The sequence below is a fragment of the Ursus maritimus genome, unplaced genomic scaffold (assembly GCF_017311325.1).
Source record: "Ursus maritimus isolate PB19 unplaced genomic scaffold, ASM1731132v1 scaffold_11, whole genome shotgun sequence".
In the NCBI taxonomy this organism is placed as follows: domain Eukaryota; kingdom Metazoa; phylum Chordata; class Mammalia; order Carnivora; family Ursidae; genus Ursus; species Ursus maritimus.
In genome coordinates, this window is record NW_024423453.1 from 33,565,585 (window position 1) to 33,582,670 (window position 17,086).

The 17,086-nt window shown below is 44.3% G+C and overlaps 1 protein-coding gene across 1 annotated transcript in view; it reads right to left on the bottom strand.

Annotated features, from left to right (window-relative positions):
* Positions 1-14,339, bottom strand: part of FREM3 (FRAS1 related extracellular matrix 3) — an 80,873-nt gene extending 66,534 nt beyond the window's left edge. The window contains exons 1-2 of the mRNA XM_008685569.2: positions 9,164-14,339; positions 7,662-7,751 (exon numbers count right to left, since the gene is read on the bottom strand). Of these exons, the coding sequence (XP_008683791.2) occupies positions 7,662-7,751; positions 9,164-14,339 (5,266 nt within the window). The remainder of the gene's footprint in view (positions 1-7,661; positions 7,752-9,163) is intronic.
* Between the last annotated feature and the right edge of the window lie 2,747 nt (positions 14,340-17,086).

The following is a 17,086-nucleotide window of genomic DNA, read 5'->3' on the forward strand; positions in this document are numbered from 1 at the left end:
TTTTTAACGATACATTGGGAACCTCTTTCCACATTATATATGGGTCTATTACGACATCATCCTGAAGACCGGCAGACATTATAGCCTCACAGCAGTTACACTTTTGCTGCATGACGGTCATAGAAATATATTGAATGTCTTGTCTCTTCATGACATTGCCTCCTGGTTTCTCCTGAATTTGAATTCTTTGGCTGCTCATTTTTATCTCTCTCTTCTGCATTCTGTAGGTCTTTGCTTTTAACCCCCACTCTCTTCTTACCACTGTTTTTATTTAAAATAAAATTAGAATTGTGTGGGAAATAAGAGTAAATAGACTTCAAGAAAGGGCTTCTTTGAGGCCAGTGTGAAAATATCGGGCCACAGATTTTCAGTTGACTATTCAGAGACATTTTCTGCCTTGCTCTCGAACTCTTCGATGTGTTCAAGAGAGTTTCAAGTCCTACACAGTGTGGTATTACCTTGGCTGTTGGGCAGACTCACTGGTCTTACAGTTAGTTCTATCACTGGTCCTAAAAAACCTTTTGGTTGCTCTTACTTTACTTTCATAGCTTGCTTGAAAAAGACACTTTACCTAAACGGAAAACTTACACTCACAGGGACCATGAGACATATATCAGGTCAAATTAAAGAAAAATTCAAATATCAAAATGCATAGTGTTAATCAGTTTGGTTTTAGACACTGAATAATTTAAGAGGAAATAAAACAATTTGTTTCAGGTCCTAAGGAGAATGTGAAATATCTATAGCACATCCCCAAACTAAAATTGTCTCGTTCCCATATAATCATTTAGTGTGGCTTATGAGAAAGTATTGACTTATGTTTCTAATGGTTCCTTTGTATGGATCATTTTAATTCTTCAAGCCCATTCCTTCACCTTAAAATCTGAGATAATAATTTCTGTCTTACAGGTTATATAGTAAGGATCAATTGGAACAACACCTGTAAATATCTTTGTAGAAACATTAAGTGTCATATAAATTTAAGGTTATATTATATGGTAAGTAGAACAGATCCATTCAGCATTACATATAGTAGAGATATGCAAAATTTCGAGACAAATCTATGAGTATAATGACTTACGGAGAGGGAGATGGACGAACTTGACAGTATGCTTAATTGGCACAGTTCAGAGCTTTAGAAATCAAAAATGCATTCTCTATTTTACCAGTGGATTTCATGATAACCTTGAACATAATGAAATTCATCACCAATGTTATAAAAAAGACTGAGCTCTTATATACCAATGGCCTTAGTCTGAGTTACTCAAAATTGATGATGCAGAAACAGATAGAACATACTAACTAGGTACGTTGTAAAAAATTTCCATTTGAATTCCCAGTTCAGCTGTGTACACAAGTACAGGTATGTGCATAACTATGGGAGAGGAAAGAAGAAAAGAAAACTCGTATTTATTGGGGAACTGATATACTCTGGGTATCCTATTACATTTTTGGCATATGTCACTTCATTTAACTCTAGCAGAGCAAGAAGAAAAAGGCACAATTGCTACAGGAAACAGGACGCGGATAGGCAAGGTATTCCTGTGGGTGGGGCTCAGCATGCAGTGGCAAAGCCTAGAATGGTGGATCCGAGTCACTTTCTCTTCTTCCTTTGTCTCCTTAGTGGACTTTTTTTTTCTTAGTGGGTTTCTAATAAATATGAAATCAGTTTAAAAGTGGGCAGAGAAAAAGATGAGAAACCAAGAGTTCCAGGCAAGACCCCAATAAGATAATTCACCATAATAGTTTAAAAGTTGAATATTTGGGGACCCCTGGGTGGCTCAGTCTATTAAGCATTTGTCTTTGGCTCGGTCATGATCCCAGCGTCCTGCGATCGAGCCCCACGTTGGGCTCCCTGCTCAGCAGAGAGCCTGCTTCTCCCTCTGCCTGCCTCTGCCCCTGCTTGTGCTCTCTGCCTGTCAAATAAATAAATAAAATCTTAAAAAAAAGTTGAACTTTTTATATCATCAACTGATCTAACTATAGATATTCAGGAATAAATTGTTAAATTTTTTTTTTCCTGAAAGAAGAGAAATACAACACTTCGTGTCTCAGCTAATAATTCTAACGATAATAACACCTGCCATGTGTTTGCTTTGTGCCAGGCACTCTTCTGTGCCTCGTGCATGTTTTTCTTTAGTACTTGTGATACTTAGGATGGTGCCCCCTAAAGACGTCCACATCTTAATTCCCAGAACCTGTGCATGTATCACATGGCAAAAGGGACTCTGCAGGTGTGATTACAGATTCTGAGATGGGGACGGGATTATCCGTGTGAGCCCAATGTCATCCCAGGGACTCTTGTAGGGGAAGAGGGAGGCAGGAGAGTTGGCGCCAGAGTGGGACAAACGAGAACGACTGGACACTTCAGGCTTTGAATATGGACGAATGGGACCATTTCTAGAAGCTAGAAAGGGCAAGGATGTGGGCTCTCCCCTAGAGTCTTCAGAAAGGGAGGCAGCCTTGCCCAAACCTAGATTTTAGCCCAGTAAGAACCACTTTGGTCTTCTGAATGACAGACTTGTAAGTCTGTGTTGTTTTGAGCCACTAAATGTGTGGTAATTCATGGTAGCAGCGATGGGAAACCACTGAAATCCTCATAATAATCCTACGAGATATACACTATAATCATCTCCAGTTCACAGATGAGCAAACTAAAGCACAGTTTCTCAGAGACGCAAAGCACTACACGGCGGCACTGGGCTTTGAGCGCAAACGGCCTGGTTTCAGAGCCTATGAACCGGAAGCCTTCCTGCTATGCAGCCTGGGGTCCTAATAAATTGCATCTCTAGAGTCATATTGCCACCACCTTCGCCTTTAAGTCCCTGAGCTCACCTGAGGATGTGCATGACGCACAGTCCTAGAGGCAGGGCACGGTCTTCTCTTAATGCCTTGAAAGCTGGTACCACTACCACTTTCCACCACCACCACCATCAACAACAAATTCGACTTCTGCCCACTGGTAACAAATGCATCCCTAGAAGTGTGTCCAGTTCCAAAAGCTTAGATAACTGGAAGCAGCACCTTCTGTTAGTGCTATAGGCTGTCAAGATAAAAAATATGAATAAATTGTCAGTCTAATTCCATTAGGGAAATATTTTAAAAATTGGGATATTTTATCTTTTATTATTTTACATTTATTTTAAGATTTTATTTGTTTATTTGACAGAGAGAGAGAAAGCACAGCAAGGAAAGTGGCAGGCAGAGGGAGAGGGAGAAATAGGGTTTCCACTGAGTGGGGAGCCTGGTATGGGGCTCCATCCCTGACCCTGGGATTACAACCTGAGCCGAAGGCAGATACTTAACCGACTGAGACACCCAGGTGCCCCCCCCCAATTGGGATATTTTAAAAAAAAAGATCAGGTTGGCTCTTGTAGAGAAATACATTTATAAAACTTGAAAATACCTGACACAAAAACGTTTAAGCGAGTTCTTCCACAGTATTCCAAGAATGCTCAAAATGGGCAGATAGGGATCTTAGCTCTGTACACGATGCTCAGAAAACAATAAAAAAAAAATCCAGGGAACAAATAAATGCATAAGTATCGAATCAGCATAGGGACATCCAACTATGAGCAAATGGGTCCTCAAATATTTTGGAGTCTGTGTTTGGTTATTATTATCACTTTAATTTACTAGAGGCTTCTTTGTGAGGTGAGGAAGTGCTGTCTTTGACTTATTCCCTGACTTTTGTGCATGGTTTTGGCTTCATGAAGACAGTGGTGTAGCAGTGGTGGTTAAGAACCTTGGCTTTGGAATCTGCAATATTTGGGTTTGCTTCCAGTTCACCTGCTTATTACCTGTATGACTTCAGTCCAGTTAGTCAATCTTGGTGCCTTTATTTTAAAATGGGCATCATAATGTTTACCTCTTATTTTACAGTGAGGATCAGAAGTCATAATGTATACAAAATCAATGCTCAGAAATCAGTTGCATTTCTATACACGAATAACGAGACCGAAGAAAGAGAAATTAGGGAATCCATCCCATTTACAATAGCATCAAAAACCATACGTTACCTTGGAATTAACTTAACCAGAGACGTAAAGGACCTATATTCTAGAAACTATAAATCACTCTTGAAAGACATTGAGGAAGACATAAAAAGATGGAAAGATATTCCATGCTCATGGATTGGAAGAATTAACATAGTTAAAATGTCTGTGCTACCCAGAGCAATCTACACTTTCAATGCTATCCCAATCAAAATACCGAGGACATTTTTCAAAGAACTGGAATAAATAGTCCTTAAATTTGTATGGAAACAGAAAAGGCCCTGAATCTCCAAGGAACTGTTGAAAAGGAAAAACAAAGCTGGGGGCATCACAATGCCGGATTTCGAGCTGTACTACAAAGCTGTGATCACAAAGACAGCATGGTACTGGCATAAAAACAGACACATAGACCAATGGAACAGAATAGAGAGCCCAGAAATGGACCCTCGGCTCTTTGGGCAACTAATATTTGATAAAGCAAGAAAAAACATCCGGTGGGAAAAAGACAGTCTCTTCAATAAATGGTGCTGGGAAAATTGGACAGCTACATGCAAAAGAATGAAACTTGACCACTATCTCACACCATACACAAAAATAAACTCCAAATGGATGAAAGACCTCGATGTGAGACAGGAATCCATCAAAATCATAGAGGAGAACATAGGCAGCAACCTCTATGACATTGGCCAAAGCAACCTTTTTCATGACACATCCCCAAAGGCAAGAGAAACAAAAGATAAAATGAATTTATGGGACTTCATCAAGATTAAAAGTTTCTGCACATCTAAGGAAACAGTCAGAAAAACTAAGAGGCAGCCCACGGAATGGGAGAAGATATTTGCAAATGACACTACAGATAAAGGACTGGTATCCAAGATCAACAAAGAACTTCTCAAACTCAATACACGAGAAACAAATAAACAAATCAAAACATGGGCAGAAGATATGAACAGACACTTTTCCAATGATGACATACAAATGGCTAACAGACGCATGAAAAAATGTTCAAAATCATTAGCCATCAAGGAAATTCAAATCAAAACCACACTGAGATACCACCTTACGCCAGTTAGAATGGCAAAAATAGACAAGGCAAGAAACAACAATTGTTGGAGAGGATGTGGAGAAAGGGGATCCCTCCTACATTGTTGGTGGGAATGCAAGTTGGTACAGCCACTCTGGAAAACAGTGTGGAGGTCCCTTAAAAAGTTAAAAATTGAGCTACCCTATGATCCAGCCATTGCACTACTGGGTGTTTACCCCAAAGATACAGACGTAGTGAAGAGAAGGGCCATATGCACCCCAATGTTCATAGCAGCAATGTCCACAATAGCTAAATCGTGGAAGGAGCCGAGATGCCCTTCAACAGATGACTGGATTAAGAAGTTGTGGTCCATATATACAATGGAATATTACTCAGCAATCAGAAAGAACGAGTTCTCAACATTTGCTACAACATGGACGGCACTGGAGGAGATAATGCTAAGTGAAGTAAGTCAAGCAGAGAAAGACAACTATCATATGATTTCTCTCATCTATGGAACATAAGAACTAGGATGATCGGTAGGGGAAGAAAGGGATAAAGAAAGGGGGGGTAATCAGAAGGGGGAATGAAACATGAGAGACTATGGACTATGAGAAACAAACTGAGGGCCTCAGAGGGGAGGGGGGTGGGAGAATGGGATAGACTGGTGATGGGTAGTAAGGAGGGCACGTATTACATGGTGCACTGGGTGTTATACACAACTAATGAATCATCGAGCCTTACATCGGAAACCGGGGATGTACTGTATGGTGACTAACATAATATAATAAAAAATCATTAAAAAAAAAAAAGAAGTCATAATGTATACAAGCATTGCCTGGTCTGCAAAAAGTACTCAAGAATGGTAGCAATATAAAATTCACATTTATCATCACAGATTGACCCTTGTTTCTGATGTCACTCAGAAAGTACAGTGTCCGAGTCAGATACACATCTTTTTAGAATATCATCCTTCTAGAAAACAGAAAGAAAAATAGTCGCCATAAACTATTTGAATCTCACATGTGCTTAATGTTAGTGAGTTAGTTTAGAAGGCTTAAATTCAGCTTCATCTTTGCTTTTTTTTTTTAAAGATTTTATTTATTTATTTGACAGAGATAGAGACAGCCAGCGAGAGAGGGAACACAAGCAGGGGGAGTGGGAGAGGAAGAAGCAGGCTCATAGCGGAGGAGCCTGATGTGGGGCTCGATCCCATAACGCCAGGATCATGCCCTGAGCCGAAGGCAGACGCTTAACCGCTGTGCCACCCAGGCGCCCCTCAGCTTCATCTTTTTAGTGACTTTGGTCCTTGGGAACTTGGGGAATGAAGGAAAGATCAGATTTTACACTTTAAGTGAGAAGATGGAGAGGAGGGGTCAGTGGTTTCCACTGTAGTTAGTCTCATCAGAAGAGGAGAAGGTAACTCATTATTTTTTTTTTTAAAGACTGTGTTTATTTATTAGAGAGAGAGAGAAGGGCAAGCAGGGCAAGCGGCAGGCAGAGGGAGAAGCAGGCTCCCTGCTCAGCAAGGAGCCCAACACTGGGCTCGATCCCAGGACCCTGGGATCATATCCTGAGCCAAAAGCAGATGCTTAACTGACTGAGCCACCCAGGAGCCCAAGGTAAGTCATTATTAATGAGTATCGACTTTGTGCTAAACACTTTACATATATTATCTCACTTAATCCTCTTGGCAGCCCTTTGGAAGTGGTATGGAGACCACCATTTTATACCTGAGTGAAATGAATCACAGAGAGGACCAGCTTACTTCTTTCAAGGTCACACGGGGTAAGCTGGGATTCAAACTCAGTCTTCATATAGGACTGTTTTCCCAAACAGTCCTGAATGATTGTATATGATTGAGGAAGAAAATGCATGTAACTTACTAGGAATGAGTAATGATTTTTACTGAAAGAGGTTATCGAGTGGCAAGCAGCACACGGGCATAATTTTTGCAATTATTCTGTCATACTGCAAAACACTTTTTCTTTGACAACATAATCAGCCCATTCCTAGCGGAGCAGAGTGCCTTCTGTCAGCTCCTTGCTTCCTATTATGCTACTTTGAAGGCAGAGAAAACAGATACAGGTGCAGCATACACAGGCGGTTTTTAAAGCAAGTTTTCTTCTATGCTGGTCGACACGTTTTTCACCATCCAGGAAGATTACAATTTGGAGATCAAGGAGATCCAGGAAGATTACAATTTGGAGATCAATTTGGAGATCAAGGAGATCACCCAATTTGTGATGATACAATTTGGAGATCAATAAGATTCAGTTCTGGAGCTGAAAATCCTAACAGACTCTAAAGGTGGACTTTCTAATTTGTTCCAGAAGGACAGAAACCACCAGTCAGATTCTCAGAACCACTGGAAGAGACTGACTTGCCTATAGGATGCCACACATAATCTAGGTCAGGTAAAATACTTCATATCTTATTCTTGAGATTCCTTGTCGCTTCCCCTTCCAAAACAGTAATTTGTCAAGAATCATTTGGCTTAGGATTGCAAATAGAGCAAACAGAATTCATATGTTTGTATTATGACATATACCAATTGTGATTACTATGTAAATAATTTTTTTCAGTTTCATATTGATTTTAAATAACCAAGACTCCCTTTTAAGGTTTCAATATTGACTTACTGTTGTCTTCAACAGAGAAGTAGAAGATATCCTTTGTCGCTTTGCTGCCTTCATTCAAGATGTAGCGGATCTTCCTTTCGTCAATGTCAGCTAATAAAAGAGTGAGTATCCCTCGTCATATTGGCATAATAGAAAACGAGTATGAGAACTTCAATGGTTTAAGGCATAAAAATACTACAACAAAGAAATTTTAAAATGGTTAAATGCATGCAAATCTAACTTCTAAAAAATGATTAAGTGAACATGAATCTAATTTTTTCTTAAAGTAACATTGGCAAAAATAGAACATTAGTTTAAAATTCTGTTACGGTGCTCTGTGTATGATCTGTGGGATAATCGCCAAGAAAGCCATTCTAGTGCTGCCCATGTTACAGCATCCTGGCCCTCTCTGGAAAGCGGAGTCCATCTGGTTTAGGTCTTCTGTACAAGCCGGGGGCTTGCAGGATGGTAGTTCTTCATGAACTTTTAGTCAAAATGAATTTAAACAAGAATAACTGCTGCAGTCTAAGAAAAAAGAAAATGGGACTAAAATCATGATTTTGTTATTACCTATTCTCTTGGATTTTTGAGAACTTGTCACTTGGTCTATAATTGTGATTTTTACATTAGTTATTACTCTATTAAAGAATTTGCATTTTGGGGGTATTTATTCATAAAGATAATTCTTATAAAACCATATGATTTCATCAGCTTTAGAAGCAATTCTGAAAATGTAACTAAACGATTTTTAAACACCCTTCGTAAGTTTTACTCTAAGATTGCATTTAGGTCTATATGTATCATACATAGAAAATTCCACGTATCTCTTCACATCTCATGCATAAAGCTACATGGAAAAGTTTTAAGACAATGTAAAGAGCTGCCAAAGACAGCAAGTGTCACATTACCCGGGGGGGAAAAAAAAAGAACCTGCCTCAATTCACCATTAGTAATAGTGACAAATATATTTAAAAAAAGATCTTAAAAACATAACTCTCCACACACTTAGGAAAATTTAGTTCTACGCTTTTTTTTTTAGATGCAGAAGTTACATTTGAATAGCACGAGAAAATGGGCTGTGTAATATTTATCTCCAAAATCTAAGTACAAAATATCATCTTCAGAAATCTAAACTTACTGATAAACTATGACAACAATTCCTAGGTATGTCATTCTTTACTAAAAATTTGAAATTAAACTAATATTATCGAAATTAATGTAATCATATCTTACGATGATATTTCAGAAGCAGAAACTGCCCACCTGCATTCTGCAATTTTAGGGCATATCTACCAGCCTTACTAGATGTCCGAGAGTTCCTGTTAAATGGGCATGCTGATGAAATGGCTGGAAAAGAACTCGTTGCCCATTTTTGTTATTAGAATAATCTCGTATTCCACCATATTTCATTAGAATAAAAATCTCTCTGCCAATGGGCTGAGGTTGGGACAATTTTATACAGAATTGGGAGGTCTGATCTGCTCAAGAAGTGGGACAGAAGCATCGGGGATCTTGTTACTAACCTTGCATAAACACTCGAGTGCTCTGGTTTCCAAGGCCAGTGTTGATAATGAAGCCATGCTCTGGTCCTCTGGTCACTTTATACTTCAGGAACCCCTGGAAACAGTCTTGATCCTCTGCCTTCAGAGACCTGCTGGTAATCAGGAAGCTCATGTGTCCAGCGTGAAGGCGCTTCGAGGCTGGCGCACCTCTGTTAATGGCAATCTGGGGGAGCCTGTTGTCCAGAGAACTTATGTGGATCCTCATTACCTGAGGTTTGTGTGTCTCTAGGACAGTGTCTGGGAAGACATAGAAATCAGCATGAGTGCCATCTGTCACAGTCAAGGAGAAACTGTCCTCAGTTGTCTGACTGCCATCATGCCAGTAGCTAATCAGGCTCTCTCTCAGGTCCCGCTTGGTGAAGGTGGTCACGGGATGACTGCCATTATACAAAAGCCTACCATGGATGGGGAGCTGGGTGACAGTAAAGAGGAGAAGATCATCTGGAGTGTCCTTGTCTTCCACTGTCAACTCAAACGGAGTGATGTGTTTGCTCTCCCCTTCCTGCAGTATTAGTTTATGGATGGTCAAGACAGGTTTCTTATCATCCACGTCTGTGATGAAGATCCTGAAAGTCTGGGACACAGGGTTGAGTCCATCAGTCACTTGAAACTCAAAGCTGTCCGTCTTTATCTCATCATTTGAAGTGTGGACATAGTATATTTTGTTGCTAGCCAACTGAAGCTGAGTGAAAGAGGCAATGGGCGTCCCAGGGTGGTCAGAGCTCTCCAAGTGCCCCAGGCTAGGAGCCCGTGTGATTCTGAAGTGAAGCTGTTCATTAAGGCCGTTCAGGTCACTGGTGCTAAGCAGATTGGTGGTAAGGGTCACTCTGCCACCTTCTGTCAGGGTAAGCCCTTTGCTAACCACCTCAGGGAAGACCCTGTCTAAGCTGCCAACAGTGATGTAGAAGTAGCGGTCTATCAAAGGGTTAATCCCATCAGTCACATCAAACTTGATAATGTCAAGAACTCCATCTTGGCCTGTGTGGGTGTAGCAGATGAGGCTTCTGTCAATCTCATCCTGGGTAAAGTTCATCCCTAGCGTGAGGTTATTTCTCGCCTCCCCTCTGGGTTTTCTCAGCCGCTGTAGAAGCCCTTGTTGAGGCCCTGAACGGAGGACAAAACTGAGGCTCTTTTCATCAGAGTCAAGATCTGTGGCCTTCAGGACCCAATTTGTGATGACCTCGCTGTGTCCAGGCTCTACTTCCAGCCCATCATTGGTGGTCAGTCGAGGGGTTTCATCGTCCACCAGGATCACCATAACGGGTACCCTCCTGTGAGTGGTGTGCTTGCCATCACTCAACCAGACCTCAAAACTGTCCTCTGTGGTCTCAGAGTCATCATGCTCGTACACAATAGTGGAGGCCTCCTGGATCTCCTGTAAGGTGAAGCTGCGGATGGGCTGGCTGCCGGTGGCCAGCTGCTGGACGATTCGTCCGTGCTGAGGGAGGGCTGTGAGCTGAAAGTGAAGCTCATTTGGTGGCAAGTCAGCATCTGCTCCATTGAGCAGTGGGGTGTCTATGACCAGGCTCATCCCCTCTAACACCACAAACTCACCGGCAAAAAGTTCAGGCTGCTCGTCATTGGTGGGTAAGATGATTATAGGGAAGAAGACATTTGGGGAGAAGTTGATGCCATCAGAACAATGAAAGGTGAATTGATCTTTTTGTGGCTCTACACCCTTGTGAATACTCTGTACATAATTGATACGCCTCGCTTGGACATCTCTGATGGAGAAAGCACTGATGGGGCTACCAGCCCGTGATTCTTTTGAACCAGGAGCTGGTGCAATGTTTTCCAGGTAGCCAGAGGCTGGCTGACCAGTCACTGTGCAAAGGATTTCATCTTGGGGTGTGTCCACATCTTCAATACTGAGATGTCGTGAGGTCAAGGGACTCTTCCTGCCTTCATCAACAATATAGGACTCCCCCACCAAGACTGTGGGTGCCACATTGTCCACAGGCAGCACAAGCACTTGCACCTGCACTCTCTCAACTATGCTGTCTCCCACCACCCATTGACAAGAATCGTTGGAGAGAGTGAGGCTGAAGGTATCATGTTGTTTCTGGAAGCCAACTTCACCCCCAGTGTGGACATAGACTACTGCCCCACTGATGAGGTCCTCTTGGGTGAATCGTTCTGCAGGTAAACCATTCACTAGAAGAATGGCCAATTTTGGGCTATCCTCTACAATGAAAGACAGCATCAAGTCACCTGTGCCCTTCTTTTTGCCATGTATCATGTCCATGGTGATCTCAGTGGCTCTGCTCTCTAGTACATCTATGGAAACATCTAATAACGGACTACCTGTAACAGAGACCTTGGGACTTTTGTCAGCTGAAGTGGGATGCACGTAAATCCGGACGGTGATGGGTATGTGGTGCACCTTGTCACTTACCTCCAGATGGAAGGTGTCATTGGTGGTCTGGTCTCTGCTGTGCTGGTAAGAGACACTCCCATTAATAATATCAGCTTGCATGAAAAGTTCCCCTGGAACCATATGTTTGTTTAAGTAGCGCAGGTGTCCATGTTGGGGACCCGAGACTAATATGAAGACAATCTGGTCAACATCTGTGTCAGGGTCTATGACATCCAGTTCATTACTGGTGAGGATAAAATTTCCTCCCTCTAAGACAGTAAAGCCTCTGTTGGTGACTTCTGGAGGCTGGTTGTCCACAGGCTTCAGGAATAATGTGAATGTACCACGTATGCTGTTGCCTGCAGCATCCTCCACTTGGTAGGTGAACTGCACAACCCGTGGTACAACACCCAGCTTCCTCTGTGGGGGCTGGTAGGCAACTCTATGGAGATTTACCTGGGCCTGGGTGAAGTGCATGATGGGCATATCTGGTGAATCAGTGAGCACAACTTCTCCAGCCCGGACTTGGTGGTTGTCATCTGTGTCAGTTGGGGGTGTCAGTAAGGTGTACCACAGGTTCTGGTCATCTGAGTCCTGGTCAACATATTGGAGGAATTTCTTCTGGAAGTGAGTGAGTTGGTACTGGTGCACGGTCATTTCTAGGGTAGTTCCTGGAAATAGTTCTGGACTCTGCAGATCCACTGGTTGGACCTTGATGGTGAAGAAGTGCTGGTTGGATAGATTGGGTGGGTCATGGTCATCCTGTACATGGAAAATCAGCTGGGCCGTTACAGGTTGAGGTCTGTGGGGTCCAAGATGGCGATAGAAGAGTTTCCCTTCCATTATGTCTTGCTGAAGCCACTCAGTCACCACCTTCTCATAAAGTCCTTCCTTGTCCACATAATACCAATCTTCATCTTCCAGGGACAGAGGTGGTTCAGCCTGCCGAAGCAGCATCTCTCCCAGGTGCTGAGTTGAGTAGGAGGAACCAGGGGCCAGATCCCACCCTCTTTCTTCCTCTTCTAGAGGCTGGTCCTCCAGCACAAAGCAGATGGTTGAGTCGTCAGAGTCAATATCAGTTGCACTCAGGACAAAGGGGGAAATCTGGACCACCTGGCCTTCTGTAACTGAGAGCCCGGTGTTGGCCTTGACCTTTGGTGGTTCATCATCAACAGGTATGATGGTGACAGGGAAGAGGAATTCCACCTGGTGGTGCCCATCCTCCATCCGGAAAATGATATTGTCACTGTAGGTGTTGCTGCCATCATGCTGGTACACCACTCGCCCTGCTGCCAGGTCCTCTGGTGTGAAATGCTTGCACCCAGCAGGTGCCCCAAGCACCACCAGCTGCCCATGACTCAAGCCCCTTACTGCAGTTACTATCACCTCTTCTAGCTTATCATTATCACTAATCTGAAGGCTGTGAGTACTGGACAGGGGCTTTAACTGACCTTCAAATAGCAGCAGTCCCTGGTTATATCTAGCCACTGGGGCCAGCATGTTCATGGGCTTCATTATCACGATGAAGGCAAAGGGGTCTGAGGTGGCGCCATCTCCGTCCACCACCTGCAGCTCCAGCTGGAAGAGGTGCTCTGAATCCAAATTCTCTGTCGGGGGCTGATAGGCAATTCTCAGTTCCCGCAGCTCCCTCTGGGTGAAGAAAGAGACTGGAAGACCCAGGGGGTCGTCAGTGCTGACCAAGTACCCCTGGTGCCCTGGTGTGGTTGTGGGGGCATTGAGAATGTTGAAGACCAGTTCATCAGGGTCAGACTCTGTGTCCTCCGCAGCCAGTGCGTCAGGGGTCAGAGCTGTCAGCAAGAACTGATTGACCTCCATCATCATCAGGGCCACAAAACTGGGCCTAGGTGCAGTGTTCTCTACTCCGTCGAGGATGCTCACCAGCAGCTGGAAGTGCTCGCGGGGCAGCGCCGCCTCTGACCCAGCGCCTCTGTCTTCTGGCCCTAGCAGCTCCGCCATCAAGGGCACATAGTCCCGATTGGGCGACGGGGTGGAGGCGGTATGCTGGTAGCGCACCCCAGCTCTGACAAAAGTCTCACAGTCTACTCGCTTGCCCCTGGGGAGAGGGTCCCCCATGGCATCCACCAAATGCCCATACTTGGGCAGTGGGCCGCCCTGGGGAGGAAGAAGGGTGAGCCGGCACCTGCTGGTGGTAGAGGCTCCGTTCCCCAGGGAGGCAAAGTCCAGCACTCTCCTGTCAATGGCTTGGCTCCAGCCCTGCAGCTTCTCCACTGACAAAGGCCTGTTGCGCGTCACTAGCTCCGACCGGGGGAAGACCACGTCCACAGCCAGCGTGAAGGGCAGAGCCAGCGTGTAAGTCGGGGCGTCGTAGCGCAGTTGCAGCCGCACCCGAGCGCGTCGCGGGCTTCGGGAGCCGAAGTGAGTGTACTGGACCTGGCGGGGCCCAAAGGCGCAGGGGAAGCGGCGCGGGGAGAGCGCACCGTGGCTCAGCGGCAGGGCTTCCAGCACCGTCACCTCGCACCAGTGCCCGGGCTGCACTCGAATCACCAGGTCCCGGAGCGGGTCCAGCCAAAGCGAGCGGCCCACGGGAACCCGGAGTCCGGGGTTGGCGATGAGGACGCTGGGGCCGTCGGGGCTACTGCGGGCCAGGGCGCCCCAGGTGGGCAGGTAAAGCGCAGGGTGGGGTTCAGTCCCAGGCGAGGGTACCTGTCCCTGTAGCACCGGGCAGCTCAGGAGCACGTAGGTGAGCGCCGCGACAAGCTGCCGGGGCGTCCCAGCGGGGCGCGGAGAAGTTGCAGCCATGGGACCTTGACGCTGGGATGCGCGGAGAGGACCCTGTCCTAAGAGGGCCGGCTCAAATGCAGGTGCAGCCTGGGGAGGAGCAGGCTGCTGTCCAGTCGGGAGCGAGGCACGCACTCAGCAAGAGCCGGTGGCCATGCTTCAGCTGTGGCAGGTAAAAGCTGCTTCTGCCCACCTTCTGTCCTGCCTGCGTCGCAAGCCTTTCCTCGGCTGGCTCCGGGGACCGCCTAGATACGCCCCAACGCCCGGAGACCTCGCGAGGGTGCCGGAGCTCGCCCCTCCACTCCTTTGTGCCTTTAACCTCGCTACCTTACTGACCTTCGTGCCCGGAGGGGTAGTCGGCCGCTGTGCAGCCCCCGCTGCCTGCTTCAAACCAGCTGGTCGGGATATTCTCCCCGGTGCCTCGAAGAGATTGTTCTTTAGGACTGGGAGACAGACAGCGACTGTACCGGGTCAGTTGCACGCGTGGAAGACACTGCGCTCCCGTGGTCCGTTCATCCAGGCAACGGTGTTTCTGAAAGGGGGGAGAGCCACCATTCCTCTTCCTTACCTCTGACAGGCGTGCATTTCCTAGCCAAAATTGAGTCTCACTTCGGACATAAAAGAAGCTAGCGGGAGCTATTTTGCAAATTGGATTTTCAAGCTGCCTGTCTGACGAAGCAGCTTATTCCAGATCTTGTAATTCGGTGCTTCCAAAATAACCCTGGCATTTCTCTTCTGCTCAGTTCTAGAGGAAAAAGATCAGCATCCAGGCTGGTGAACTTGAACAGCTTTGACAATCTGTTTCTAGTCAGCGGGTCTCACATAGCACAACCGGGTGTACACGTTGGCTTCTTTCCATTTTTTTAGAATGTGGTTTCCATATCTGATCAACAGTGACTCCCTCTGAGTTTATTAGACATGGTGTTTCCTAAATACTTTCTTTGTAGAAAAATATGTAGTAGCCAGAGGCGAGAATGTCAAGAGAAAGAGTAGCAGAGAACATACCGCAGGTACCTGGGTCAATTTCTGTGAATTAATCTATTTAACACTTAGAATGGAATTAGGATCATTTTGGGGCTTTTAGTTAAGGATGCCTGCCCTGGTGGGTTGTAATGTTAGCTACTTAGTTTGTTTTCTTTCTTTCTTTTTTAATGATTTCATTTATTTGAGAGAGGAAAAAAAGCAGGTACACACATGGGGGGAGGGGAGAGCAGCAGACTCCCCGCTGAGCTGAGCCTGGAGGGGATGGGGCTCAATCCCAGGACCCTGATATCTTGACCTGAGCCCAAGTCGGATACTTAACAGACTAAGCCACCCAGGTGCCCCTTCATGTCTATTTTTTCAAATATTAGAGGTGTCCATTTAGGCACAAGACAGACTAATCATTCCCTGTAATTAAAATGGTAATGTGCTTTCTTATGCAATTAATGTAAATGTGACACTTGAGGTCAGTGAAAATAGATGTGTCCAAAACAGTAGAGATAAATATGACTTCAAGGGGAATATACGTGTACAATGATGTCCTTAAATTATTTTATGTTACTGTGTGGCAGATGCCTGTCTTAGGCATTTCAGCCCCAGCAGCTCGGACTCCCAGAGCAGAAATAATCTGCAGTTGGCTTGGAATCATTAATATTCTTTTAAAATATTTAATCAGCCAGTGAAAGGCCATGAGTCTATATGATCCACAAAGTGGAACGTAGTACACCTCATTAGCACAGATGAGGCAGATTTGTCCATATAATTGAATATTAAGACATAGTAAATTTGAAACAAAATGTTTAGTGAATTATACTAGTCCAGTGTGTCTAGAAATTATTTTTAAAAAATATTTTATTTATTTTATTATGTTATGTTAGTCACTATACAGTACTTCATTAGTTTTTCATGTAGTGTTCCATGATTCATTTTAAAAAATATTTTAAATTGAAACAGGTAAAATTCCATTGTAAATGAAAAAGACATTGTATTTCATAAAGCCACTGCCTGATCCAAAGGATGGTTTTTCTATAATAGAACTTTTTTGCATATATTAAACTTCACCAAATGAATATTCCTGTATGAGTGTAATTTTGATTTCTGTCCAAGCGCCACTCATTCTGGGCAACTGTGTTGTCCCTGTGCTATTTTCATTACAGAGATGGGGGTTGGGACCGGAGATGAGAGAGAACTAAGCTACTAGGTTTTTAATTTTGTCCTCTGACCTTCCCCCTCCAGTTAACATTCTCTCTACCATTCTTCTGTTCTTCCCTACCAAGCTTCCTGAAAGTGGGGTTTTTGTTTTTCCTGCTGTCTACATGACTAATTCTCCCACTCACTCCCTCTTAGAGCACTTCAGTCTGGCTTCCACTTTAAAAACATCAACAAAATTCTATGTGAGGTCATTAGTAACCTCCATGTGGCAAAAATCCCATGACTTTCTCGAATCTTGTCCATTTGCCACACCCTTCTGTTTTTCCTCCTTTGTGGTTTAAGTCCATCTTCTTCAGAAAGCCTTTTTCCTATGCTCCCCAAGCCATATTAAATCTGCTTGTAATTCTGCATTTGCAGATACTTGATTCAGCTGCATGAGAGCAGGGAGCATGCAATGTTGACCCCTGATAGCCACTGATGCCAAGGACTGGTGCATCGCAGGTACATAAAAGTGTTTGTTGATTGAATAAGATTGAGAGGTAGTAATCAGGTACTGTGAAGTCTAGGTGCCAGGCAAAAAAACAATAAAAAAACCCCAAACCAGTGCAAGTACAGGATAGCTCCTTTTGTAACCG